The sequence below is a fragment of the Platichthys flesus genome, chromosome 14 (assembly GCF_949316205.1).
Source record: "Platichthys flesus chromosome 14, fPlaFle2.1, whole genome shotgun sequence".
In the NCBI taxonomy this organism is placed as follows: Eukaryota; Metazoa; Chordata; class Actinopteri; order Pleuronectiformes; family Pleuronectidae; genus Platichthys; species Platichthys flesus.
The window spans coordinates 20,707,099-20,733,424 of NC_084958.1; the positions used below are offsets into that span (position 1 = coordinate 20,707,099).

General features: G+C 41.6%; 3 protein-coding genes across 3 annotated transcripts; 1 reads left to right on the forward strand and 2 right to left on the reverse strand.

Moving 5' to 3' along the window:
* Positions 1–1,694: 1,694 nt before the first annotated feature.
* btf3l4 (basic transcription factor 3-like 4) lies at positions 1,695–5,776 on the reverse strand. Its single transcript, XM_062403878.1, has 6 exons — positions 5,639–5,776; positions 5,078–5,137; positions 3,886–3,999; positions 3,274–3,475; positions 2,310–2,369; positions 1,695–2,160 (listed from the first exon to the last, which is right to left on the reverse strand). The coding sequence occupies exons 2-6, from the start codon at positions 5,129–5,131 to the stop codon at positions 2,114–2,116; spliced, it is 477 nt and encodes a 158-aa protein (XP_062259862.1). The 5' UTR covers positions 5,132–5,137; positions 5,639–5,776; the 3' UTR covers positions 1,695–2,113.
* Positions 5,777–6,819: 1,043 nt separating this feature from the next.
* On the forward strand, positions 6,820–10,994 carry txndc12 (thioredoxin domain containing 12 (endoplasmic reticulum)). The gene is made up of 7 exons (XM_062403877.1): positions 6,820–7,031; positions 8,009–8,069; positions 8,307–8,359; positions 8,853–8,926; positions 9,101–9,170; positions 9,493–9,576; positions 10,060–10,994. The coding sequence occupies exons 1-7, from the start codon at positions 6,932–6,934 to the stop codon at positions 10,137–10,139; spliced, it is 522 nt and encodes a 173-aa protein (XP_062259861.1). The 5' UTR covers positions 6,820–6,931; the 3' UTR covers positions 10,140–10,994.
* Positions 10,995–11,343: 349 nt separating this feature from the next.
* Positions 11,344–25,011, reverse strand: gipc2 (GIPC PDZ domain containing family, member 2). Its single transcript, XM_062403848.1, has 6 exons — positions 24,381–25,011; positions 14,933–15,118; positions 13,877–14,057; positions 13,183–13,295; positions 12,796–12,877; positions 11,344–12,693 (listed from the first exon to the last, which is right to left on the reverse strand). The coding sequence occupies exons 1-6, from the start codon at positions 24,654–24,656 to the stop codon at positions 12,542–12,544; spliced, it is 990 nt and encodes a 329-aa protein (XP_062259832.1). The 5' UTR covers positions 24,657–25,011; the 3' UTR covers positions 11,344–12,541.
* Positions 25,012–26,326: the final 1,315 nt, after the last annotated feature.

Here is a 26,326-nt window from a genome sequence, read left to right on the forward strand (position 1 = left end):
AGAGTAAAGCATTTTATATTAAGATTAAACTATCTGAATCTACACAAATTATTGTTATGATTAAACTGCAACAGTTTGTTTTGTCGCTTCTATCCAAAACACAAACATGTAAGTTCACTTGTAACTTTAATCACTTTGAATGTGAAGCCGGTGAAGTCATTCTAAACGATGGTGCAACTCTGCTCACATGATATTAAATAAAGAGAAAATGTTTTCATGCACATGTTGTTTTATCAGTTGTTTGCAGGAGCACCACAGTCTTTGCATATAAATGTTACGGGCTTTTACTTCCGTGGCTTCCTGTGTGGCTGCAGCACTTCTCTCCGTATAGCTTGATGCAGCCTCCGGTTCCTGCTCTGTGCTCCAGCAGCTGCAGCATCAGGGACATTTTGGCTCTAGCCGGGCCGCTGGAGGTGCTGAGCCCCGGGGCGGGTCCGCAGCTCCGTCCCGCCTGCGAAACGACACCCTGGAGCCAAAATGGCCCGGGGGTTCCTCCCCGGTGGCCGTGTCCGCACACTGTGTCCGACCCTGGACTGATTTCCATTAGCTTTACTGTTACTTTATCAAAGAATGTAGTAATGTGCAGGTGCTCATTAAAAAGTCCAGAGCCAGAAATGACTCATTTAATGCTTTTTAGAGCCATACAAAATATAGTTCAGTTTATGAATATATATTATAACAATCTACTATTACTCTGCAGTGTGTAAAAGTTAAAATTAAACAAATAATATTGTAGTTATAAATGAACAAAATACATTGGGATACATATAAACTACCATAGCAATACATAAGTTAAAATTTACTTAATTATAAATATCAACATTTAACTAAACCCCAAAATTGTGCTTTGTTTTCTATGCTTAAAAAGTATATACTGACATTCCAAACTTCAGAAAAGTTGTGAATGCAGGACTATTATTGGGGAACTACTACATGGTGGTGACACTACTTTTATATAGTTTTCCATCAATATCAAGAGGCCCAACTGCCCATTTAATTTACCACAAACAAAAGTAATGTTATAAAACTACTTATACAGTGAAACATTTTTTGTTTTTCTCATGTTCTGCCACTGTATACTTGTACACACTTAAAGGGTAATACTGAGCCTTATTGAGGATTTTAAAGCTGTGGCAACTAATTATATTGTACCTCAAATATCTACATTTACAACAGTGAAATTAACAGTAAAATAATATAGTTGTAAAATAAGATTCATTTTGTCCAGATGCATCATTAAAATGCTGCTAAATCAGTGTTAATATTTTAAGATGATTAAACATTGACAGAGGCCATTTGACTGCATATCTAGTTCCTCAATAAATTATGAAAGAGTGCAGGACTTTGACTTGTAATATTCTACTTTCCAGTTTTACTACATCCTCCATGGTTGTTTAATGGTTTTTTCATTCTTATTAATTCAGCACTTACAAATGAGTAAATTTATCAAACTACTTTCACAAGATTTAAGCTGTTTAAATTTCATTTGATGAGTGTGTCACACAACAGCTCAGATATCTATGAATTCAAGGAAGTGTAAAGGAAGTGGTGCACTGTGGTTTATTCTATTAACACAATCAGCATCAACTAATACTTCAGGAGTGAGAAAAACAATAATGCAGCTTTTTTATTCGACAGTTTTCCTCTTTCAAATAAAATCCCCCAAAAAAGTCAAATGATAAAAGAAGCGTGAGTAGCCCAAAAATGTTTTATTAAATTCATAATCACCACTATATGTAAAATGAATTACTCATTCACTTTAATTGTAATTTAATAAACAATCTCTTAAATACTTGCCACGTTGAACCATGTAGAAAGCTTAAAGTATTTCTTAAGTAGTTTGAGTCCTTTGGGTGCGGAGATGTTAACGGATCCTCGTGTCTCGGAGTGTCCACATTATCAACGCCTACTGAAATCAAAACCTACTGAATCTGCAAGATGTTGTCACGGTTGTATTTTGCTGCTGTGGCAGGCTGAACCAAAGTGGTTCACGTCTCCGGAGATGATGCATTGCACCTTTAACAACCGTTTCCCCCACAACAGGAAATGCCCTATGTGAGTCCGCGAGAGGTAAAAATAAAAAACGGCTGACGGAGGAAATAAGGAGGATTCATCAGTTTGCTTCGTCCTTTGAGGCTTCGTCAAAGTTCTCCACGAGATCTGAGAGACAGAAAACCACATATCAGGATCAGAAAAATGACGAGTCACTGTTTCACACGAAGATCAAAGGGCTGGAGGAACAACCCTCGAGTAACTTTATCAATTTTTTTAATAGATTAAAAAAATAAAACAATGATCTCCATCTATACCTGGAACATCGTCGTCCTCCTCTTCTGCATTTTCCTCCTTGACTGCTTTCATGTCCATTGCTAAAAAATGAAAAAGGGAAACGAGTGATGTCAAAGTTCAGCAACAAGTTAAAAAAATGAAAGTACTCTGATTCGGATTTTTGTCTGTGTTCTCTTGTTTCTAATTCACATTCTTCCTTTCTGATCCTTCCATCATCCTAAGATGTCAACGTTAAGTTTCTTAACTTTTCTCAAACCTTCAGATGAAACTTGTTCAGTAAAAATGTTACTTCTACAATTAAGAAGGAGCCTGAGATGTGATGTGATCTCAAGATGCAAAGTCACAACCTTTAAACACCAATCAAAGTATGACAGAAAATAAGTCCCAAGACTAAAGCAATACAATAAATGAATTGGTCCTCAACAGTGAAACTAAATTTGTGCAGCCTTTCCTCTTCATCCTCACGTTCCCTCCTGTGAGGCTCAAGAAAGCCATTAAAACCAGTTTCTCCAGCAGCGTTTTGAGTTCTTTCAGGTTCATTTCTGTATTAAAGACGTCAAAGACGCCGTGGACATGTTTTCACTTGTCATAAATGTATTTCCCCTGTTGCAGCAAAACACTTATCACCAGCCCTCAGAAGCTTGTGTAGGTGAAAATGGACTAAAAACACTTTTATGGTCGACTAACGGAAAGACTCACAATACGAAAGCTGAATAAACTTGCAAGCTCAACAACATTAAGGCTAAAAATAACCCAGAATGCAACACTCATGGCAGAAGACTGTGTTGGAATGTTTCTCTCCATTCATAAGGAATATCTGAACATGCCTCTTGTCCTGTAACGCAAGACATCCTCCACTTTTAAAAGCCTCACTTCCACTGAAAACTATTTTTTTTGTATTCAGGCAGACCTGTAACTTTGTGACAATCAAAGTACAAGCGTGCGTGTGTGTGTGTTCATGTGTGTGTGCATGTGTGTACTCACATTGCCGTGGGAACTGCTCGGCCAGCTTGCGCAGGCTGCTGAGGCTGTCGGCTCCCAGCTGGCTCAGGATGCCCGGCAGCATCTCGGTCAGCTGCTTGATCTCGGCGTGGCCTGTGATGGCGAAGGTGTTGGCGGACAGAGACGCCTGCACTTTGGGGTTGTTGAAGTGGATCACCGTCCCATCGTCTTTAATCATATTCACCTGGGGAGGGGGGGGTAACAAATATTTATCAACAGATTAAACTGGGTGACAAACATAATACAAGTATTTTAATAGTTCTAGTCCAATACTTAATTAGAGAAATGTGTTTTCTGTTGTGTTTTTTATTTAAATAGAAAATTCATCATGTAAATTCAGCCACAACAGCAATGAAAGAAACGCTTCTGCATTAACTTCATGCTTTATCTCATTGTAGAGCTTTGACTAAACTGAAACTCTTAGAAGCAGCTTGTTTGATAAATCACCCTCGAGGGACCGACTACAACCCTTTGGTTGGATTCCCCTCGTCTTTATCTTTCATCTGACAGAACAATGATTAAAGCACAAACTCCCAGAGAAGAAAACACATCACTGACATTAGTTTTATTAGTAATCTGATGGGAGAAGCTTACCTCCTCGATCCCTGCGATGTTGTTCACCGCCAGCTTCTTCAGAGAGCCCTGGAGTTTCTTGTCGTCAGCTGTCGCCGTTTTGTGAACAACCTTTTTCTTCCTGCGGGCTGTTCCCTGAGGAAAGAACAGGTGGGGAAGCCAGAAAGAGGATTAGATTACCAAACGAGACAAAATCAGCCCAAGAACATTCGTCTGACTTGTCTGGTCTATGTTGGACAATATATTTATAATTATTGTTTCATTGGCTTCATGATTAGAAACAAGTCCAACTAGAGAAAGTAAATCCACCAATCATTTCATGTTTGTGCTTGTTTAATAGAAGCTGATTTCACTTCCCAAAAATTGACTCAATCTTGCACATGATCCTCAGTGAATGTCCAGGATAAAAAAAAAAAAATCCTGACTCCTAATATGCTGTCTAGAGTCTGGGATGTACCCGTAACGCCTGGTAAAAATAACAATTGTGTGTGTGTATATATACATACATAATTGAGAATGACAGCATGGTGCAATGTGGAAAGAGGCCTTTCACACTTCATGGCAAAACAGCAAATAACGCCACCTAGTGCGTGGCTGACAGCCTCACACTAAGTGGAAACAAAGCCGCAGAGGCCACAGATAAATCCTCCTCCCAGCGCCTCCATATAAAGGGAATGCTGAGGTCAGGGAACGACCTGGCAGATGCCGGGGTCCATCACACTCCTTCAAAAACCAAACCTCACTGAGATTTAAACACTGGACATCAGGGCCTCGGGGGACAAAAGTCAAAGTGTCCTCTATTAAAACCTCAAAAGTAAAGCACAAATCAGTTTATGACAATTTTTGATGGTGGACATTTAGTTCCCAGTCCAGTTACTAGCTTTGTCTCTTGCTTTCAGCTGCATCGCATGGTCTTCATCAGGGAACTGAGCTGAAAATGAAGATTACATGGCACAATCCCAGCTAGTGACTAAGCTTCTTCTGTGGCATGTGAGCACACGCTGATACAGATAGGGCCATGACTGTCGAAAGCTCAGGGAGGAGACAAGCAAGTGGACCTTTAGTGGGGTTCTCTCATCTTCCTGAAAGTCATTAATGTCTTAAGGGTGGATCTTATTTATTAAAAGGGCCCATTGACACGTGACCCAAGCTACAAACAGTAATCCTGCGAAATAATGTTTATCAAAGAAATGTTCGAGAGACTGAAATGTACCTTTCCACCTATCCGGACCTGTGCCTGCAGTTTGGCGAGCTTCTCTTGATTCATGGTGATCTGGATTAAAATAAGAACACAACATTATTAACAATTAATAATTACATTTGTGTCCCTGTATAATCCCTGTATAAAATAAAATACAATCCCAAAACACAAGGTTTCGACGGTTCAGTTTCATGGGGGGGCAACACGTGATTATTGATGAAAAGCAATGAAGAGCTAGCATAATTCACGTTTCCACACGTTAGCATTGGCTGCTAAGAGTCGAGCGATCCCCTGACAGTGACACACGCGCTTCACTAAACACACCAAACAGCGTTTACACAACAATACGAAGAAAACGACACGAGGCCACACGTCAAAATGACATTTAAATTAGCTTAGAAGGTGGCTAGCGAGGCTGCTAACTAGCTAGAAGGCTAATGTAGCTAATACTAGCACGGCGGCTCATGCGGTGAGATAACCGAGCAGGGTTTTTATTTCCGCGGTTGAATAAAGAGCAGACTTCAGGTTAAACGATGAAACGAGTCGGTGAAGTAATGATCTTTATGTTTTTACCGTTGATAAGAGTCAGTGACAGCCCGAGGAACAGATCACGATGCTAACGAGGCTGGAACAGCGCAGCTTAAACACGCTGCATCAACAGCACGCACTTCCGCCCCGGGCTTTCACAATAACAGTTTCCGTATTCTGGTGGTGAAAGGGAAATGGCAGGGCCCTATTTACTTTATTCAATCTGTATTGAATCAGTAAGGTTGGGATCGAGAAGTTTTTTTCCAAGAGAGGCCTGAGAAGAATAAATATTCACAATATGCGAAAAACAATAAGCAACACAATACAAATAATGAATAAAAAAAATTAAAAACCTCACAGAGTAAAGATTGACTGTAGTTTGAGGCAGGTATGTAAACCATTCATCAGTCATTGAGGAGGTGCAGAGTAACTGAGCACTGTTCTGCCAATATTGGTGAAAACTGCAAGTAAGTGATCACTCTCATTGTTTATTATATGTGATGAATAGATTAAATGTGTGGTCTACATTTTCACAAAGCTCAAAATGTTTTTAAAAGCCAAAAGTGCAGAAATACGCTGTCTGTACTCCTGCACGCTCATCGTGCTGTTTCCTCTTTTGATACATCCAACTAAATTTGTTCCCTTATCTTAACAAACTGTAAACAGTAATTACTTTGTAGAACGTTAACTGTGAGGTTTTAAAATATCATAGAATGTTTTTTAGATAAATCTTCTCTACCCTCCTTTATGACAATGAAACAATTTTACTTAATTTCCTGCAGGAGATGAATAAACTTCGGGAACCTTTAAGATGTGGTGATCAACAAAACTTGTAGACACAGTAGATGTGTTGGTGATTTAACCAGTTCAACGACTAAACTTGTTCATCTGAGACCAGACTTTTCATGATTTACTTGTTCAGTGCTCTCAGGTCCTTAGAAGCTTTACAGTGTGAAGTGTAAACCAAGTGTCAACTTTAAACTTTAAACCCGCAGAGCTCGAGCGTGCTGCTTTTAATTCTTTTAATTAGCACGCTAATTTCCGGTCTCGGTCCAGGATTTCTCTGTCTGACTTTATCAAATGGAAGCTGCAAGCACGCACGCGGTGGTGGGGAAGTGACGTCACTCACACCACCCCGGAAGCAGAAACAATAGGAGGAGCAGCTCTTTGCACCGCAGAGATCACAGCCGCACATTTCACAACTCCCCCAGCGAGGGCTTTTATTGTGAAGTGCAGCGGTGTGGAGTTCCGGGTCACAGCTGGTTAGCGGTGAACAGTTTTTTCTGCCATTAGCTGCAGCAGAGGAAACCGAGGAAGAGGAAGAAGAAGAAGAAGAAGATGCAGAACTCTGCTGTGAACATGCTCCTGTTGTGGTCCGTGCAGCTGCTCGTGGCTCTGACGTGTTCCCAGGACGTGGTGGAAGCGGCCAGCGCGAGAGGTGAGTCCCTGTCCCCAGATCAGCTGCTGGGTCACTGGCTGTCTTTGTGTCCTGGATCCTGGATCAGTGTGTGTGTGTCCTGGATCAGGGTCAGTTTACTGAAGGTGGTGGTGCTGAGCTTTCAACCTCCAATTCACACAGTTCTTATATTTCATCTTGTATTTTACTCTTTTCTCACATTTTCTGTTTCTGGATCTATTTCTGTGTGTTATTCAAATTGAATGGTTTCTTAATATTAGCTTTTTAGCAAAGGGGTGGGACAAAATATCGACATATCCTAATCCTGACTCGTGAGATACAGTTATCTGTATTTAGTTATATTTATTTCAAGTTACATTTTTGCCAGTTTATGGTTATTTTACATTGGAAAAATGGCAGGTGAGGATTTTTTAACAAGTTACAGATCATACAATATTAAAGATTATAATATACGAATATCGATGAAGGGGCACCAAATATTGATATTTAGTGATTTCGTTTTATTTATGTATAGTTTCATTTTGCCAGTTTATGGTTGTTTACATGTGGAAATTGAAAAGTTACAAAGTGTTTGTACTTTGTTTCATCTCAGTTTTTGTCGAACTCTGTGAAACTGATACAAAACTGCACTTTAGCTCTTTAGGGGCACTTTGTGATCATCTTCTTCTTTCAGACAGAACTCGAGATTGTCCAAATATGATTTTCTTAATATATAGATTAGTGCCGAATCGCTCTATCGTGATATCATTGTTATCGTATGCCACGTATCGCGTATCATATCATGAGTTACCCTGCGATTCTGTCCCCTATTTTAATTTTAATTTTGAACCTGTGAAGCACCTTTGGTCCCCCCGCAGCTTCATATTGAATTACGTCTCATTGTGTTGTTTTTGCAAATTGTTTCCTGACCACACTGTCTTTGTGTTGCTGCTGTATTTATGGCAGCTACACCCTGTTGTAGAAATATAAAACCAGTCCCACCACTACTTTCCCCGCAGGGTTCGGAGACAAAATCCACTGGAGGACACTGGATGATGGGAGAAAAGAGGCAGAGGCCAGGTGAGCCGACACAGAGAAGCTTCCTCAGGTGTCGACAACCGAGTCCAGTCGCCCTCGAGTGAATGTTTCCTGGATGAATCTGACCTGGAAGAGTCGTCACTTCCTGTCACATGGATTTCAGTAGCTTAGACGTTTGAGTGCATGTTTTCAATGTCTACATTTGCAGCTCTATAGATCTGATTGATTGGTTTTAGGTGTTGAAGTGTGACCGAATTTCTCGTGTGTTTGCATCGACAGCGGTCTGCCGCTCATGGTCCTCGTCCACAAGAGCTGGTGCGGAGCCTGCAAAGGTAAAACAACGCACTGTCCCTTTAGTTACAAGAGAAAACACATGGTGGATCTTCTAATAAGAAGGCGTCTGACTGAATACTACCATCATTAAAATGGATAAAAGAGAAAACATTGAAATCAGTAACTTTCACATTATTGAAATAGTCACATTCTTCTGAATGTGTACACCAGCTGATCTATAGAGGAGTCGAAACCCTCCAGTGTAACCAGCACCTGTAATGTGGCTTGACAGGACAAACCAGACATAATCATTAAAGCCTGGAGGGTTTGTTTGAGATTTAGTACTTTGTTTACAACCAACCACTTAAAATTAACTGCCAGGACCTGAAAGTTAATTGTAATATTGGCAAATATTGGATCTGAAAGTAAGTTTCTGTCTTTCCTCAATTTATAAATGGTTAAATTCTGAATTCTGAAGCACTCGTCATTTTTAAAGAGGAACCGTGACTTCATCATTATCATAATAATTTGAGTTTTTCCTCTTTACATCAGCACTGAAGCCCAAATTTGCCGAGTCCAAGGAAATCTCTGAACTTGCACACAACTTTGTGATGATCAACCTGGAGGTAAGAAAACGTTTCCATAATTTCTTTGACCAGTCGAGGTATTAAAGTGCATTTCATGTGGATTTAACAGTAACTTCAATCTCGTGTGGTGAACAGTGATGGACCTCAGACATCAGATGTTAAGAGATTTAGTTTCCCGACTCGTAAATGATCAGTTGTGTCTTATCTGACCAGGATGAGGAGGAGCCAAAGGACGAAACCTTCAGTCCCGACGGTGGATACATTCCTCGGATTCTTTTCCTCGGTACGGAGGGGGTGGGGTGGGGTGGTGGGGGGGGGGGGGGGGTTGAGTCACACTACATGCAAACACTGTTTAGGATTCCTTTTAGAGAGACTCATTACAGTTGGTCTTTCTGTTCTGAACAACATTTTGGGCCTGATAACAAGTCAGTGAGCTCTGTGTACATTGAAAAGAACATGTCGCCTTAACGTTGGAATGAAAACTGACTGAATTAACTGCAGTGCACGTAGGACCCAGAGATAATGTATAAAGATTAAACACCTGCATGTGATAGATACATTCTCCAATTTGAACTGAACCAAACCTCTTCTTGTTGCTGTCACAGATCCCAGCGGCAAAGTCCATCCGGAAATCACCAACAAGAACGGAAATCCAAACTACAAGTACTTCTACAGCAACGCAGAACAAGGTAACGATGCAGAGAGCGAATATTAATATCGTGGAGACTGACCGATTTACAGGAAGTCCCACCTGTGCTCAGAGGAAACATCTCAGACAACAAGTGTTTGGATATTCATCGTTCTTCAGGCTTTGTACCTCAGCACATTTCATTTTCAAAGTAACAGATGCTAAATGAAAGTCTCAGCTTTGACAGGTGGGAGATTAGGCATCACCCACCTTCTCTACCCGTCTCACACTTTATTCTGTCTGAAGTTAAGGTTTAATGCCTTGAAATAACTTTTATTATTATAGATCTTTTGACGAATCAAAAGATCCCAGAGGTCAGGGGTTCAGAGTAGATAATGAAGTCGAGCAAACTTTCAGTCATGATGTTGTGAACTTGTCACTTAAATGTAGCGTCAATTATGTAAATTCTTGCTGCTCAAACATTTCCCATCCAGACTGTTGATGGCTTACAATCATATTTCATGTCTCTCTCTCCCCCCCCCAGTTGTGTCCGGTATGAAGGAGGCGCAGGAGAAGCTGACGGGCGACGCCTTCAAGCTGGGTCACACCGGCGATGAGCTGTGAGGAGGCGGAGACGGGCGTCAGGCTGTAAGGGCTACACTTCCTCTACCTGAGCCTGAGCTTCCTGTAACCCCCCCCCCCCCCAACATTCAATATTTATCCTCACCACACCTCATACAGTGAATTCATTTCACAGAGCAAAACATCGGTTCACGTCTTGTTACGGTTTCTTTCTTCTCGAATCGCCGCTCATCGTCCCGTCTCTGTTTTTAAAACATGTTATTCTTGTAATGAACTCTTCAAATGGCATCTACTGTAACGTTAATGTCTGTATAGGATATTAACAACTCGAGCTCGCCCAGTTAACTGCAGTGTTTTATGAACTCTCGTCTGTTGTTGGATGAAAACGTCACATCTTCCGTTTGCCAAGTTTCTACCACTGAAGTGAAATCCCTCGATTTCTCCCGACAGCCAAGAACTTCAATCTTTTACTTTAGGATAAGTTTCATTAAACACGTCGTGGATACTTGTGAAATCCCTTCAGCTGAACCAGTTTGAATGTTTTCACCCAACAGCAGTGATACAGTATTCATCCAAACCAAGATAAGTATATTAACACCTAGAGGGATGTGCTTCCAAAGACCCTCCTCAGTATCTGTGACAGTCTTCACCATGCACCCCCCTCATGCTCTGTACCTCTGAGTTCTCTTCTCCAATCTTTAAAATACTAACGATTCATTTAATCCTGCAAATTGATCTACTTATTTAGCTTATTCTGCATAACTGTCTTTGTTTTTCTGCTTGTGAAGTGACAGTTCTGTATTTTTAAGACCAGCAGGAAACATCTGTGAAGTATCTCAATGTATTTTATACACGTACACGACCAAGTGTGAAAATAAAGTTTATTGTATTGGGTAATTTGTGTTCATGGTTGTTATTATTCACCAGCATCACAGTAATCAGAGTTTAAAAAGGATTGAAACACCAACGAGTGTGTGTGTGGACTCTATTAGAATGCTGCTAATTACTATTGTTTATCAGATTCTGACCAAATTCATGTTTTATAAAATAGCCAACAATTTTTATTTTGCTCTTAAATCTGGAAAATAAAGACGGATGACATGTCTCCACTTCCTCCATCCGGTATATTGTGCATTTAGAGCCAGAGTCCGAAATCAGTCTCACGAGTCAATCATGATGTTCCCCCTCCATTTTCTATATCATCAAATAACAAATTAACTTTAGAGCAATAATGACAAGGCAGTGATAACTATATGAAATTTTATTGTCTATTAACAATAGTGATCCCTTATGGTTTCGTCAAACAATAAACAACAACTGCCGTGGACAGTTCAAACATCAGCAGACGACACTAATCAAGTCACTATTTAAATTCAGTTTGACAGTGATTTTAAATAGTGCAGTTATTTAAGACATCGGATTGACATTGATCCCATTCCAGACGCCGCCTTGAAAATGGCTTCCACCTCCCGGCGCACAAAATGTCTGACAGCATCTTGATTTTTTCACGTTAAAATAAATTACAGGAAATAAACCGTCTATTCCTGACATGTTAACAGACTAGAAACAGCAGGAGGAACATGTGGAATGTTGGTGGAATGTGTCGTCAAACCCTGATAAAAGGCATTTAAAGATAAAACCCCCTCTTTATTGCTCGGCCTCTGACGGACGGACCCGAGCTCACGCTGAGACGTTTAAGGGCACAGAGAGAATCACAAAGTAAAGTAACGTTTCTCTACCACGAGCTCATCTAAAAGATTTCAAAAGACGGGAGAGGGACATTGCTACAATCACTATAATTACACTATGCTGCTGCTAGAAAATCAGCAGCACTTTCACATATAAAAAGAGCCTATAAAAAGCTATGTGACACATCTGTATACTCAAAATGACACAGCTGCAAAGAATGATTAAAACCGCGTGATTGTTTAACAATTTAAGGTCGTGCACGTACCATTTACAACCAGTGTGACGAGTCACTGTTGACTAGTCTAACTGGTTTGACTGAGGAATAGCGTCAGGTGCAGGTGGAGGGATCCGGTCTCTCGAGGGACGTACGTAAGTTCAAGACAACATCTGGATGAATCCCCAACACCTCTGTACACGAGAGGCAGGTCCAGTGTGTGAAACTGAAATCCACATGTCGTGGACATCGTTACGAGATTACACCGACACCCCCCCCGACACGTGACATTCTTTACATGATCCAATTCAGCCGAAGTGGACTCTCACAGATTCTCCACCCAAGTGCAAAGCTACACCTAACAACTAGGTGATGGTGGTAGACACTTTATCCACCGCTGTTTGTGCAGGTTGAAGTTTGTCCAGTCGGCTTCTGAGGATTAGAAGAGGCGAGATGGGGGAAGAGGGAGTGTGTGTGTGAGTGTGTGTGTGAGTGTGAGTGTGTGTGTGTGTGTGTGTGTGTGTTTGGAGAGGCAGGAAACTTAGAATCTCCCCTGCTTGGCATCACCGATGGCGCCCCACACGTCGAACACAAACTCATCCGGGAAAGCAAAGTCCCCGAGGGTCTCGTCTAACGCCATGGCGAACTCGTCCGGGTTCTTCTTGTCGCGGCCGACCTCGACCATCGTGGCAGCTGGAGAGAGAGAGGAGCAGATACAAGATAGAGCCGACTTTCTATATCACATCATCAAAAAGAACCACAGATCATTATTTTGGAGGAAACGTTCTCTCTCACCGAGCTCAGTGTCTCTGATGCCCATGTAGTTCTCCAGCAGGTCGTCCACTTTCTTCACAGCCTTCTCCTCAAATTCTGTCGGCTGGGAAATCACAACCAAGTCATTCAGTTTGTTCACTTTTATTGTGATTCATACATCTTTCCCACGATGTTGTACATTTTCATCAAACTGTATTTATCCCTGTCTGTGTGTATCTTCCTAAAATATATTCCTCATTAAAATGTCCAAAGGGAGAACACAGCTTGTTCTCCCAGTAGAGGACACGCACAATACAAATCCTCATAACGATAGGGACAGTGAAGTGGAAGGAATTTACATAAACCCTCACCCACTGCTACTTTAGCTGTCACATCCAGGTCTCAGTGGGATTATGCAGAGACACTCACCTCGTCCTCCACAGTAGCTGGGCCCTTGGAGCGGAGTCTCAGCGTCCCCTTCCCCGTCCCGACTTTGTTCTCACTGGCAGGTTTGGCACCCTTCGACCGGGGCTCGAGCATTTCTATCAATCAGAGCAGAAGCACTATGTTATATTTTTTACAGACTGTAGTATAATTATTGGTAATATATGTGTATAAAACAATAAACTACAACATCAACTAATACAGATAATCACTAAATACCCTATTACCCAAACCCTTTTGAGCAAAAACACACAAATATTGTCAGATTTCAGTTTTTGGTTCAATTTAGAGTAAACTTAATATTTACATATATCTTGAAAGGTTAGTCGGACTGTTAATGTAGCCCTAACCCTAACCTAACATGGATTAAATAAATTAAGATTAACTGATAATGTTGTCATCTCATGATTAGGACGAATACCACCTCCAACAACTGAGACTTGACCCCCGACCGGTTTCTGATTATTTTTCAGCTACAGCTTCTAGAACTGATTGTTTTAGAGCTGAACATTAATGAGAAACTCGGATTGATTTTATTTTCAGACATGATGGAGGTAAAAGTAACTAAGCAGCTCGAATCCAAACTCAGAAATCGAATGGACGATCAAGTTCATGGGTCAGTAAGATAACGGGTTGATGCTTGAGTGTCCTTCTGTTCTGTATCTGGTGTCTGACTCACCGAAGGCCTTCATGGGCTCCACCAGCTTGAGTGTGAAGGCTTTGTCTTTGGTCAGCTCTTTGAGCATACGGGCGACCTCGTAATGTCGGATCCCGACGATGTTTCGCCCGTTGATGCACTCGATGTGGTCGCCCACGCTGATCACCTTCACCCCGTCCACAACACTGCCCTCTTTGATACGCTACCATGAGGGGGGGGGGGAGCACAGCAAAAATACACATCAGTGACCAATTTTAACTGAAAGACAATAACAATGCTTATTTCTGTATAGGAATTAAAAAGCTTCAACGACTAGTGAACTGATCTATGGCCAGTTCAGACTTTATCTCCTCAGGAGCTCCTGTGGTGCAGCAGCCTCTCAGAACTGATCCCAGTGCCAGTTTATCAAGGTGCAGTGCAGCTTCAGGATCACATGATGGCACATGTGAGCAGTTTGCTCTGAGAATTAATTAGAGACTTGGACCCGTTTGCATCAGAGGGCAACAGACTTTGTCAAAACAAGTATGGTCGTCATGCACACAAGTTCTAACACTGTAGAATATCCATATGGCAGCTGCTGTTTTGAACATACACAGAAAGAGCATGTTAAATTGAATATGACAGATTTGAGTATTTTCCTTAAATGATTTAATAATTTATTCTTCACTTTACTTGTATAATCTGATTGTTATTGTAAATAAATAAATCTGAGAGACAATTTATTTTAATGTATTTCTTACTTGTGAATGTTTTATTATGTTGTTTTTGTTGCAGTTGTGTGATGAGTACACTGTTCTCCCTTGATGGATAATAATGATGTTTTATTCATATTCTAATCCTTTCTATCACTTCAGTATTGATCAGTGACAGAATTAATAATAGCTACATGATCCTTTCACTACTTTTTTTATAGACACTGAGCCATTACTGGTTTTATGAGGAAACATCCTGTTTTGTGTAGCTCACATCAGAAATGATGGTTTATTGGATGGCGGGTCAAAATCTCTGTTTGGTTTCTCATGACACGTGTTTGCTAAATTTAAGTGAATAAATATAAAAAATGATATACGTTCTCACCTTTATGAAAGAGTAGCCTGCTCCGTTGTCGGTGATGGTGAGGCCGAGAGCGTCCTCGGTTTTATGAATTTCTACCTCCTTCTTGATTCCTTTGATGTGGGCGAAGATGAAATCCTCCAGGCCGATCTGCCCCCCCAGCAGCTTGTCCATGTCGATCTTGTGGGTGTTCAGGGTGCAGAACATGATCTGTGCCAAGACATTTCCAAATTAAGAATATGTTCAAGAAAGACAAGAAATACACACAGTCAATTGGTTATGGTAAATACATTTTAAAAGACCATAAGAGCTTTCTGATAAGCAAATAAAAATAAAAATGTTGATTACTCATTTGTCTTTTAGGCTCTGAAACTAACTGAATCTCTTATGCACAGTTAAAAAAAATGATCTCTGATTTTAGTCCCAGTGTGAAAACTGAATAATAGGTGTGGATGACAAAGTGTTGCGTCAGAAAGCTAAATACAGGAATCCTCAGGGGGCAGCAGGGTAAGTTATGCAGTTATGTCCTCTTCCACCCCGGGGTGTCATCAGTCTAAATCTGTGGATTTGACTGAGCTGGGTTCTAGGCCCCGGGGCCGGAACCAGACAGTGACGAGGCCAAGGGGGAAAATGACCTTTCCTCCTCTGCCAGAAACGGAAAAAATCTGGCTTCACTCCGTGTGGCAGCAACATCTTGGCAGGACACGGAGACACAGAAACGTGATCACCTAGATTTACTAGTGTCCATATTTAACGACGCATAAAAACAGAGACACGACAGATGAAACCTGGGACGAGGAGAAAACCGGTTGTGAATCATTTATTCTGCTCTGACTCAGCGAGACAGAGGACGACAGGTATTAATATGTTCTACTCTTATTCATAGCTTCTGTTAGTCAGATGAACCTACTCAGATGTGCCTGTATATAAAACCACGCTTCCCAGTAGGACTTTGAGAAACACAGAGATTTGGAGGTCGACTTCCGGGGTTGCACCGTAGAAAGGGAATGATTCGCACCGGTTCATCAGGAAGACGACCTTTGTGCACCAATCAGGCTCTGGCAGCGAGGAATGCCTTGTCTGGGCCATGAGCAACAACAAGTGCTGTTCTGTCACACAAACACACACACACACTCACACACACACACAGCTGACAAGGCCTCATGCGTTGCCTGGGGATACTGGACTATTAAAGAATGGGATTATAATGGAGAGGAGGCCGCTTGAGGAAAAGGCAAAGAGAGAGACTGGAGGTTAGAGGAGGGAACCTGTGTGTGGCGAGGAAAGGGTGAACTGTAGCTGAATTGATGTCTCTCTCTCTCTTTCTTCTCCATAACAGACACCCCGCCCCCGCCCCAGGCCAGGTTATTACCCAAGAGTGAGTGGGAGGAACGGCAAGCGGACGCCTACAGCGCGGTAACCAAGACGGCTGACTGCATTAAGCTGCTTCTCTACAGCTCAAGCAGCTCTCAGCACCGCTCCTCTCCTCCGGCTGGGCTGACGGCCACAGCTCGTTCTCACACTCTGGTGTAGCTGAGGGGGGGGGCAGAGAGCAGCGCCTCACACTGCAGCGACGTGTCTCTCCTCCAATGACCTCACAGGAACAGAAACTTCACCGCCCACTGTCTTCACAACGCCTTGATAACCACATTGGAAAAGGGCAAGTGGAAGGAGATGCACTGCAATCTGCAGAGCATCACTCAGGACCAGGTCTGAGGGCAAGGCTTTCAAAAGAAGAATGAAAAACCACGAGCTTAGAGCCCTCAGTGAAGTGAAGATGTGTATGAATGAACATTTCCCACAACAGTTCATAAATTACTGCTTTGTCCTGAAATAAAGAGATCCTCTATTAATCCATTTTTAGAGATATAATATCAGTCTTTTAAAACTTGAGTTGTAAATGAGCAGTGATACAACATCACGCACAGAGCGAAGGCCACAGATTCAATGAGCGAGAGTTTCTATATATATATATATATTAATAAAACTATATAAAGTCTGCATGACTATATGATGATATGCATTAGGTTCTGTCAGTTTCTGCTCAGCCGGTGAAAATGAAAAGTAATTCATCAAAGTCGACAGGTGGAATGTAACTGCTTTTTTCAAATACTGGCCTTAAGTTAATTCAAAAGTATTTGTACATTACTTAAATATTTATACTTTATTCTGCTTAAAAGGTGCTTTATGTAAGTTTATGCTATAGCTATATGGCCAATGTTAGCATTAAAGGAGATATTTTCTTATTTTCTGTCGTTATATAGGTTTTTATGTATGAAAGTCTGCAACGTTAACAACAGAGATGTTCCAACACTGACACCAGCATCGTAAATATCTATGATACTGTTTTTTGAGCCGTGAGTAATAAGTGATTACTGATTTACATACTTGCTATAAAACAATCAACGCATCATCCCTTCCATGCCGGGTTAGTAGTGCACTGGTATCAGATGGGTAACCTGGAATCTGATGTCTAATTGAAAAGTCCAAAGTTCGCAGATAGCTCCTGTCCCTCCTGTCCCTCAGACTCCTGTCCCTCAGACTCCTCCCCCTCCTGTCCCTCCTGAAAGACGTCGTCAGTAGTCCGGACTACACCTCCTCATCATTGTGATGTCACTCAACATATTTATGACGCACGCCTTACAGCTAGTCTGACACCCCCCTCACAAAGCCAGGTAAATCGTCATTTCAAAAGAGGGGAGCCAAAATCAGGTGTTTCAGACAGAGGCTGAAAAGAGGAGCAGTAGCAACGGACAGTTTGAACACAAATTAAATTCATCAACCTGAAACATTGAGAGTTCAGCCTCAAACTTCATTCCTTTTATTATTATTCCTTTTTTTCTAATTCCTTGCGACTGTAGCAGTGCAACATAATCACTAAAGTACAGTGACAGGTTTGTTCCCTTTCAGAAAAATGCAAATAGTTCAGCAGCTCAAAAGGGAATGCAGCGGCCATTGTACAATAATAATGATAATATAGTGCAGCCAGTTAATCTTCACCTATGTTAACTCTCTATACAGTTAAATTTGAAATCCTGTGTCGGCAGAAAAGTGAAGCTTAATAAATACACTGGAGCTCCCTCTCAAATATTCCCCTGCTTTTAAAACAGTGACGACTAAAAGCTGAACCACACATTCCATCAACTGCCTCTTCAGCTGCTCCCTTAATGAGGGAGAAGAGGTTTTTAGAAAGATTCAACAGAGAATATCACAGTGGGGAGAAACTCGTGTGCATCAGTGAAACAGTGAAACATGTTACTCCCCATCTCCGGTGTTCATCTGCTGTTATTTCCGCATGACGTGTTTTAGTAGCTAACAGGGACTGCTGATCTAAGCTGTGTGTATTGGGGTGTGGCCGAGTTTTAAACAGGAAATCGCATTCATCAGCGTTTCAGCCAGTGTAATCATTTACCTGACTGCAGACGTGATAAAATAATGACCCTTTCATAGAGAGCCCTGTCACAGAAGCTGGGATCAGTGTATTTAAAAAAGTGTTGATATATGACTTATGTGCAGATGCTTTAGACTGAAAACAATACAAGAGGTTTAAAATTATTTATATATGATTTAAAACACAATTAAATATAAAAAATAGACGGCACACATGTTTTCATGGCTTATAGCTAATTAGACCACTTTTCCTGGAGGTTTTGAAATTGGATTTATTTTCTTCGGAAAAAGTAAATGAAATCATCCAAATCACAACTAGTTGAGTTCATTCACCCAAACTGTTAGATGCCATGTGGATTACAACTGAATACATTTCATCCATAACAATTTGTTTTGGTATGAGGTTTTCAAACTAAAACGATCTGGGTCCAAACAGTTAGAACCAATCAGGAAGCGAAAGCCGTTCTTCAAACTAAAACGGGTCGAGGGGAGTTTCCAAACTTCTCAGTTTTAGATTGTAAACTTTGTAATGTGGATGTAGCCTTAGCATCATGTTTAGCTGACACCTTGAAGTCGTATCACAAAAAGGACGACAGAACCGTGACACCCCCACTTTAAATCCATGCCAGTTTCCTTACAAACAAAAACTTAAATAAACCTGATTTGATGAAGTAAACCTGGTGTAACGATGTTGTTATGAGACAAAAGACAAAAAGCAGCTGCTAACAGCCTCGAGAAAGACTCTGTTCTACTGTCACAGCAGAGCAGGAGGTGAAACTTCCTCTGGTACATCACGACTTTCCTCTGCATCACTTCTGGTAAACAAGCACAGAAATGACATTGAAATCCGGTCCAGTCACAAACACACACACACAGCTGAGGTCTGTTTCTGCAGCTTCACACACTCCTTGTTAGTGTGTTGTTTTCCCTCAGTCGTGCGGTGTGCACACAGGCACAAAGGTTCACTCTCATTAGCTTATTACATATGGAATTACCAGTAACCATGTTCACCGACATCAGGCCACAGGATAAACCAGTATGTGATATAATTTGTATTAATACGATATAACACACACACACACACACACACTCACACACACACACACAAAACAACAATGGTCTCCACTGGGGAAAATCATTAAAATTATTACAAGGGAAATAATAACTTGGAAAACCACAGCATTTCTTTTCAATTATTAAAATGATCCTACTAATTGGGAGGAAATGATCAGGCAATCGACACATTTGTTTTCAAATATTTGAATTATGTATATTTAAGGTTATACAAGTCATGTTATAGGCAAAAATATCCCCAGGTAATCATTTCCATATTCAAATAAATGCTGAAGAGCTTTTATGGTTCCAGTTTTTCATATTGGATGTATGTTTATATTCAGGATGGAGGAACCAATTCTAATTATGGCTTTGGACAAAAAGGAAACACGTCATTGCTCTGAACATCAATCAGACAATTATATATTGAATAATGAATTATGTACATTCATTTGCTTTATTGTGATATACACTTAGTGACCACAAACAGCATGTCAGCCATAAATTCTACGTTTACAAAGATAATAATGTGCTAGTTTGAGAGGTAGTCACTGAATTATATGTTCCTATATCTTTACAAAACATGAGGGGAGAATATTCTATTAAATTTTAATAGTAAACAAATAACTACCAAGTGCAGCATCAATAATAAGTGTTGATTTGAATTATTAAAAGGTGGTATCGTCGGCATTGAATTGTACAGGTTCACTTAATGTGTGTATAGTTATTTTAGTCATGCGGCTGCACGTCAGAAATCCCCTGAGGGTTTTCTGACCAAACTGTTTCCCACGGAACAAAAATGGATTTACAGCTTTAACCAGTCACTCAGGCTCGTGTGCTGATGGATCTAAGCGGCCTCTCACTTATAGTCTCCCGGTGCAGTTAAGTCTGGTTAGCCTTCACTGTAATTCATCTGGACACTTGCTTGCTTGGCTTTTACACCGTGTAGGAAGTGAGTGCAGCAGCTCAGCTAATACCAACTGCAGACTAAAGCTCAAATGAGATTGTTTCACCTAATCCCCCCAATAAGAGATGTCTGTCTGCAAAACATGGGAAGTACAACCACAAAAAACAGCAAAACGTGTGGACACGACTGCAGCCCACATATTTAAAATGTAGGCAAATGGCTGTGCTGCTTTCTGTGAGCGCGGGGGGGGCAGGTGGACACGAAGCAAAGTCAAAGAGCCACACCTCAAACTCTGCAGCTGTCAGGACAATAACCAGACTTTCACCTGAGCAGAGAGAGCACATGGAACCTCCCATCCACCGCTCCATGATGTACTGCTGGCTGAGATAACAGGGAATGAACTGAGTCTACACAATACATGTCCTGTATCCACTGTAAAGCCTTCACTCGCTTTGCTTGTGGTACATTTAGTTATAATTATAATTCAGACACCAGTTTATTTCCCTCGAACAAATTCCTTCCAGAACTGACTCTGGGCTGCACTGAACCAGCAGGTCTACTGTCTAATTAAGACACAACAATAGATGCTCAGTCAATCCACACATGCCATGATGTCTATTTGGAGAGCAGTCTTTAACCCATTAGAGACCAGGAAGACAACCACCATTGTTCATTACATAATTATCATCAGGCTGCAGCCGAGCACTCGTGTTACCCCAGCGTGAAAGAGACACTCGATTACAAACAGCCACCGTCATGGTTTCTTTGCAGCTCGAGCACCGATATGGAAAATGAGACTACATGCAAATATCCTGTGCATTTTGACCTGGAGCCAATGCATTAGTTGTCAGGGATCGAGTTGTGGCAGCGATGTTCCACCCATACATGCGCTTGACCAACCGCGATCAGTCTCGGCTGTCAATCACATCATATCACCCTGTTTTTATATCATGAAATAACAAATCAAAACCAAATAATAAGAAAAATTAGCACTTGGACAAACAGTGTGATAAGAACAACCTAGAATGAGTTTGGTCCATGTCCCATACACTAACATGGAGGAGGTGGGGTTTATACTTTTGGGGAGCGGTCATGTGGTTGTATCCAGTCTACATACACTGAGTTACCAGTTTATTAGGTACACGTAGCATAAATAAATGCAGTCTGATAAGAACAGACCTGCAGAATATCCTCCCTTGTTTTTGTTGGAAGTCTTCAGGGAAGTGCTGGTCATTATCGAGGATATGCTGCTGTTGAACTGTACAGCGTTCTAATGAGCGGTGTTTCAACATTTACTCTTCCCCCACTGATAAGTAAATGGGAGAACAAAATATTAGAAAAAACCTCTCACCATAATCCAAAAGCACAAACCAGTAGCAACATTTACGTTTCGCCCTGGCACCAGCACCCAGCTCTACTTACAGGTATCCCATTAAAAATGTGACTCCCTGCTTTATCCCTGAAGAGCTGAGCTTTGTTTGGAAGCTTAAATTGTGACACAGGTCAACATGCGCACCACTGTGAGGCTGGGTGGTGTTTATGGAGGGAGGAGGCCCTGGGCAGAGCTGATCCCCAGGGTCCTCAGGGACGCCGCTGGCTGTGGCCAGGACGGGTTATCTGATTAGAGATTTGGGGCTGTGCCTGAGCCGGACCTGAGGGACTTCCTGTGGTAAAACCTGGGGAGTCTAAATATTATCACATCACACCCCCTCCCTCTATTTATTTGTCTTAGTGTGTGTGTGTGTGTGTGTGTGTGTGTGTGTGTAATATACGCACATAAGCAAACTTTTCAGCAACTTTTAAAGCAAAGGATGTCAATGTGACATTAACAGCTTAATAACACAGCTTGATATATTGACATTTGGGATATTATTGTTCTCTGCTGCCGACTTGACAGGAACTGAGGATTTAATCAAAGACACAAATCCATTCTGTCATTGTGACAACTGTCAAATCAAGCAGAAAAGTATTTTCTTTACAGTTTCATGTACTTTATATGATCTCTTTTTACAGGGAGGTCAAAGTTCAACAATCAGCCACAGAACAACATTCACGGAGATTGTAGAGGATCTACAATCCATGAGAGGACCTTCTGAAAATCATCTAAAATCCATAATCTATTCAACTACTCTGTTACGTTTCATGCTTTGGAAGGAAAACAGTGTAAGGCACCGACAAGTCTAGACAGATAGAAAGGGATGGAAATGACAGATAGACATGATGGAACAAGTACAGAAAGAAAAAAACAACTGAGTTTGAGTCTCATTCAGAATCATTTCTGCAATCAAGTCAGAAATATCAAAGAAGAAGTCCTCCCCTGATCAAATGTTAACATACTGCAGTGTATGTGAAGTCTATTGCGTCACTGTGGACCAACCCCACAAAGTAATAAAGGAAATTCCTTTCCAATTATTGCCCTTGTTAAAAGAAGCAACTGTATCTCTCAGCTTCGAGAGGGGAAGGAAGTTCATGTCTCCAAACCAGGCTGATAACAGGCTGCTCCGCCGGCCTATCAGGTCACATTCAGGCTGACAGAAACCAAACATAACGCTCACACCTTCCTTTGAGGAAAGTAACCAGCCTGCCCAGACCCTGCTTTTGTTTTCAAGACCTGGAATCTGATGCTGAATGGCCACAACAAAACTCCCTAAAAATCAGTTTGTCAGATATCCAGTGACTGACACAATGAGGATACAGTCGTGGAGGACTGAGGTTGCGCAGGCTGGGAGGGAGTTGGCAGGGAGTGCCTGTGTGAACACTGACCAGCTTTGACACAATTAAAGTTTAACTTAATGGCCACCATGGGATTAATCCCTAGGAAAGCCACTTATAAATCTGTTTACCCCAAACCTTGACTGTAGTAGTCGTAAATTTAGCAACACAACAGCATACAAAAACAAAGTGTAAGACCTAACCTATCATTATTATAATTTGTATTTCATTCTTTCTTTTTTTATCAATTCGCCTAACAATCTTCTTTCTATTTTATTGGATTTATTGTTCAGTGTATAAATTGTCAAAAAAATATTAAAACAACAAGGTTGTTTGATGAACATAACGCCTTATTCATCTAAATCAAGCTCAATTCTGACCCTAAAACATGTTTTTTTAAGGGGTCGGCTATTGTTCTGTTCGTAAATGTACATCTGGTGAACTCTAACTAAATCTTATTTTAAGTGAAGCATACGTCCACTTTGGTCAATGGTTTAGACGTCAGTCCAGACAAAGGGACTAGTCTCTCCCCTATTCACAACAACTGATAACCCATTTATTCACATTGGCTTTTGTCTCACCATGTTCATTGTAGTGTTTGAATCAATGCGTTGTTGTGGTTTTTCTGTATATTTATAGCGTATTACTACTTTCTGGTGTTTAAATGCATGTGAAGAACTTAGTGACTGTGGTCTGAGAGTGGTGCTATAATAAATAAACTTGAATTACTTGTTTACTTACTTACTAAATGTTTTATGTAGGCCAAAAATTTCTGTTCACTGTCATTTAAATTTTACAAAAACAACAACCAACCAACAACTTATTGAACTTACATGTCTGAGTATTACTCTGTATATATTACTATTGTATGTGTTGACAATAACAAGTCAGTGTATGTTGATTTTAGGTGGCCATTTTAAAAGCCGGCAGGGGACAACAGATGAAAATGAACCTGTTGAGATACCACTGGCTCATTTACAATCATTGCTGTTGATTAGATAGATAGATAGATGGATACTTTATTAATCCCGAAGGAAATTCAGAATTAATAAGCATGGTCCCTGTCAAATAAACAAATAAAGAAACTTTTGGGGGATTCATTTGCTATAAATCTTCTATTCAATTACTCTACTTGAGATTTTGGCTCATGCATGCTGGTTGGTCTGTGGCTGTCTGGGGAAATAACAACAACACCGCCGACTACAGTGGGGGTTAATAGGGGCCCCTACGACACATATTTGCCCCGGCGCCCCCCAGGAGGTTAATCCGGCCCTGAGCACTTAGTAAAAGTCTGGAAACAAATCTGCGTGAGCCCTTCAGGTACCGTGAGGAAAACAGAGCTTTTAACCCCTGAACGCAACACGAAACCACCTCCACGTCCGTCCCCATTGACCCCGGGTGACCTCTTACCTCAGGTGGGCTGATGTTAAACGCCTCGGCTATTTTGGAGTAAAGCTCCTTGACGTTGGCGAAGCCCTCGATCCTGCCGGTGGGACTTCCGTGCGCCAGCTGCGTGTGGAACACCAGCTTGGGCCGCAGGTTGGCAGGTGGAGGCGGGAGTCCCGCTCCGTTCACGGCGGATTTACTCTGGTTCCCGGCACCTGCGTGTCCGCCGCCGACCTCCTCGTTGTCCACCAGGTGCTCCTTCGTCGACTTGTTCTTCTTCTTCCACGGGCCCAGCGGCATCTTCCTGCGTGTGTTTCTCCGTGTGTTTCCCCGGCGTGTAAAAAAGGCAAAAGGTCCGAGCCGCTGCTACACCATCGAAGTACCTGTTGAGTCCCGAGCCCCAGCGGTCGATCCGTCCGTGTTTACTTCCTCCTTTCCTCCGGGTCTTTCCTCCGGGTCTTTCCTCCCGAGTCTTTCCTTCCTCCCTTCCGCGGTCCCTGGATTCTTTCCTCGCCGAGCTCGACCTCCGGTGTCCGGCGGGGGCTCCTGGGTGACAGTCAGCGGCAGGTAGATGGTGAGTGTGGGATAAAGTCTGCTGGCGGCTCCTCGGCTAACAATAGCTGCTCTGTTGGTCTCTCGGCGTGCGGCGGGACGCAGGCGCAGTGGGACGAGCCGCGGCCCCGCCGGGCAGGAGGGTCAGCCCCGCTGCACCTGTACCCCGCCACCACAGGACCAGCCCTTTAAAACCAGTACTCTGGTGTCTTTCATCCCATGGCGTCAAATAATGTATCATACAACCAAATACCATCATATATTTGGTTTTTCCTTCCTGTAAAGCAAACTTGTTATGGCCCAGACTGGTTCCTGTTGGCCAGATCTAGGCCACAAGTAAACCACATGAAATACCACATGTCAATCAAAGATGCCAGAGCTGGCCTGAATTTGTTTGCTGCTATATATCTATGATTCGGGCCATATCCTACGGTGGCAGAGAGAGCTCCACACACTGTAAATTAAGAATACAACTTCATTAATTTGACAACACGTGCACTACAAAAAGTCATAACACGTGCAGATATAGAAACCAGTTGCAAATAGCAAGAACGGCTGTAGTTCAATGCTACTTGAAGTTCAGATCCATTTAGTCCAGGCCACAGAAAGGTTATAAGGGCTGCCTCCTTGCCTGAAGTGGCCCCCAGCCTACTGAAGCTTGAGTGACATTTAGTTAAAATAATGTAAAACAAATTGAATTAACAGATCACATTATATTGTATTTATACAATCGGTGCAGATGAGTGTCAGGCTGCATCTGGAGCAGAGCTCGCTTCCTCTCCAGTGCAGACAAAAAACTGAAGTCCAGGTCCATATGTGGAACTGACAAGTGGCACCTGAGAGTTTGGTTCACCTGTGAAAGGTCACACAGAGACTCAACACTACCACAAAGAGATGTAAAACAACGGCTGGTGGGTCTTTTGTACATCTGTGCCTCTGGAGCTGGAGTTTAAATAAGTTAGATTGCTGTAATCATCCCCCCTGATCACAGTTCTCTTCCTAATGCACTTCAAATGATGGACAAAATACAGAATACTTATTCTAATATGAGATTTCAGCTGTCTGGATTAGACAAATCACTTGATGTCTTTAAATTACACACATGAACTTTGAAATAAATCTTTTTAGATCAAGGACAGTGGATGTTGTTCCCCGTTACTTAAACTGAAAGCATGTTAGGAGCACAGATGAACCAGAGGAATGATAACACCATGCAAATGTTCCAGTGATTATCCCCAAATTCCGCCTAAGTAAAACATTTGCAAATGTATGTACACAACCTTAAAGGATGCAGGTCCAAACCAAACTGTTTCAATCAGTTTACACATCATAGACCCATTATTTTATATTGTTGACGAAGCAGAAGAAAATAAATGTCAGCGAGTGAATTGAGAAGAGAAAATTTGAGGGAAAAAATG

Coding starts and splice junctions, on each gene's coding strand:
- gipc2 (XM_062403848.1), bottom strand. CDS start 24,656: ATGCCGCTGGGCCCGTGGAAGAAGAAGAACAAGTCGACGAAGGAGCAC. Junction 15,119..24,380: donor TTAACATCAGCCCACCTGAG/GTAAGAGGTCAC, acceptor GTCTTGGCACAG/ATCATGTTCTGCACCCTGAA. Junction 14,058..14,932: donor CAGGCTACTCTTTCATAAAG/GTGAGAACGTAT, acceptor CCCTCATGGTAG/CGTATCAAAGAGGGCAGTGT.
- txndc12 (XM_062403877.1), top strand. CDS start 6,932: ATGCAGAACTCTGCTGTGAACATGCTCCTGTTGTGGTCCGTGCAGCTG. Junction 8,360..8,852: donor CTGGTGCGGAGCCTGCAAAG/GTAAAACAACGC, acceptor TCTTTACATCAG/CACTGAAGCCCAAATTTGCC. Junction 9,577..10,059: donor CTACAGCAACGCAGAACAAG/GTAACGATGCAG, acceptor TCCCCCCCCCAG/TTGTGTCCGGTATGAAGGAG.
- btf3l4 (XM_062403878.1), bottom strand. CDS start 5,131: ATGAATCAAGAGAAGCTCGCCAAACTGCAGGCACAGGTCCGGATAGGT. Junction 4,000..5,077: donor AGGTCCGGATAGGTGGAAAG/GTACATTTCAGT, acceptor TTCTTTCCTCAG/GGAACAGCCCGCAGGAAGAA. Junction 2,161..2,309: donor GGAGGACGACGATGTTCCAG/GTATAGATGGAG, acceptor TCTGTCTCTCAG/ATCTCGTGGAGAACTTTGAC.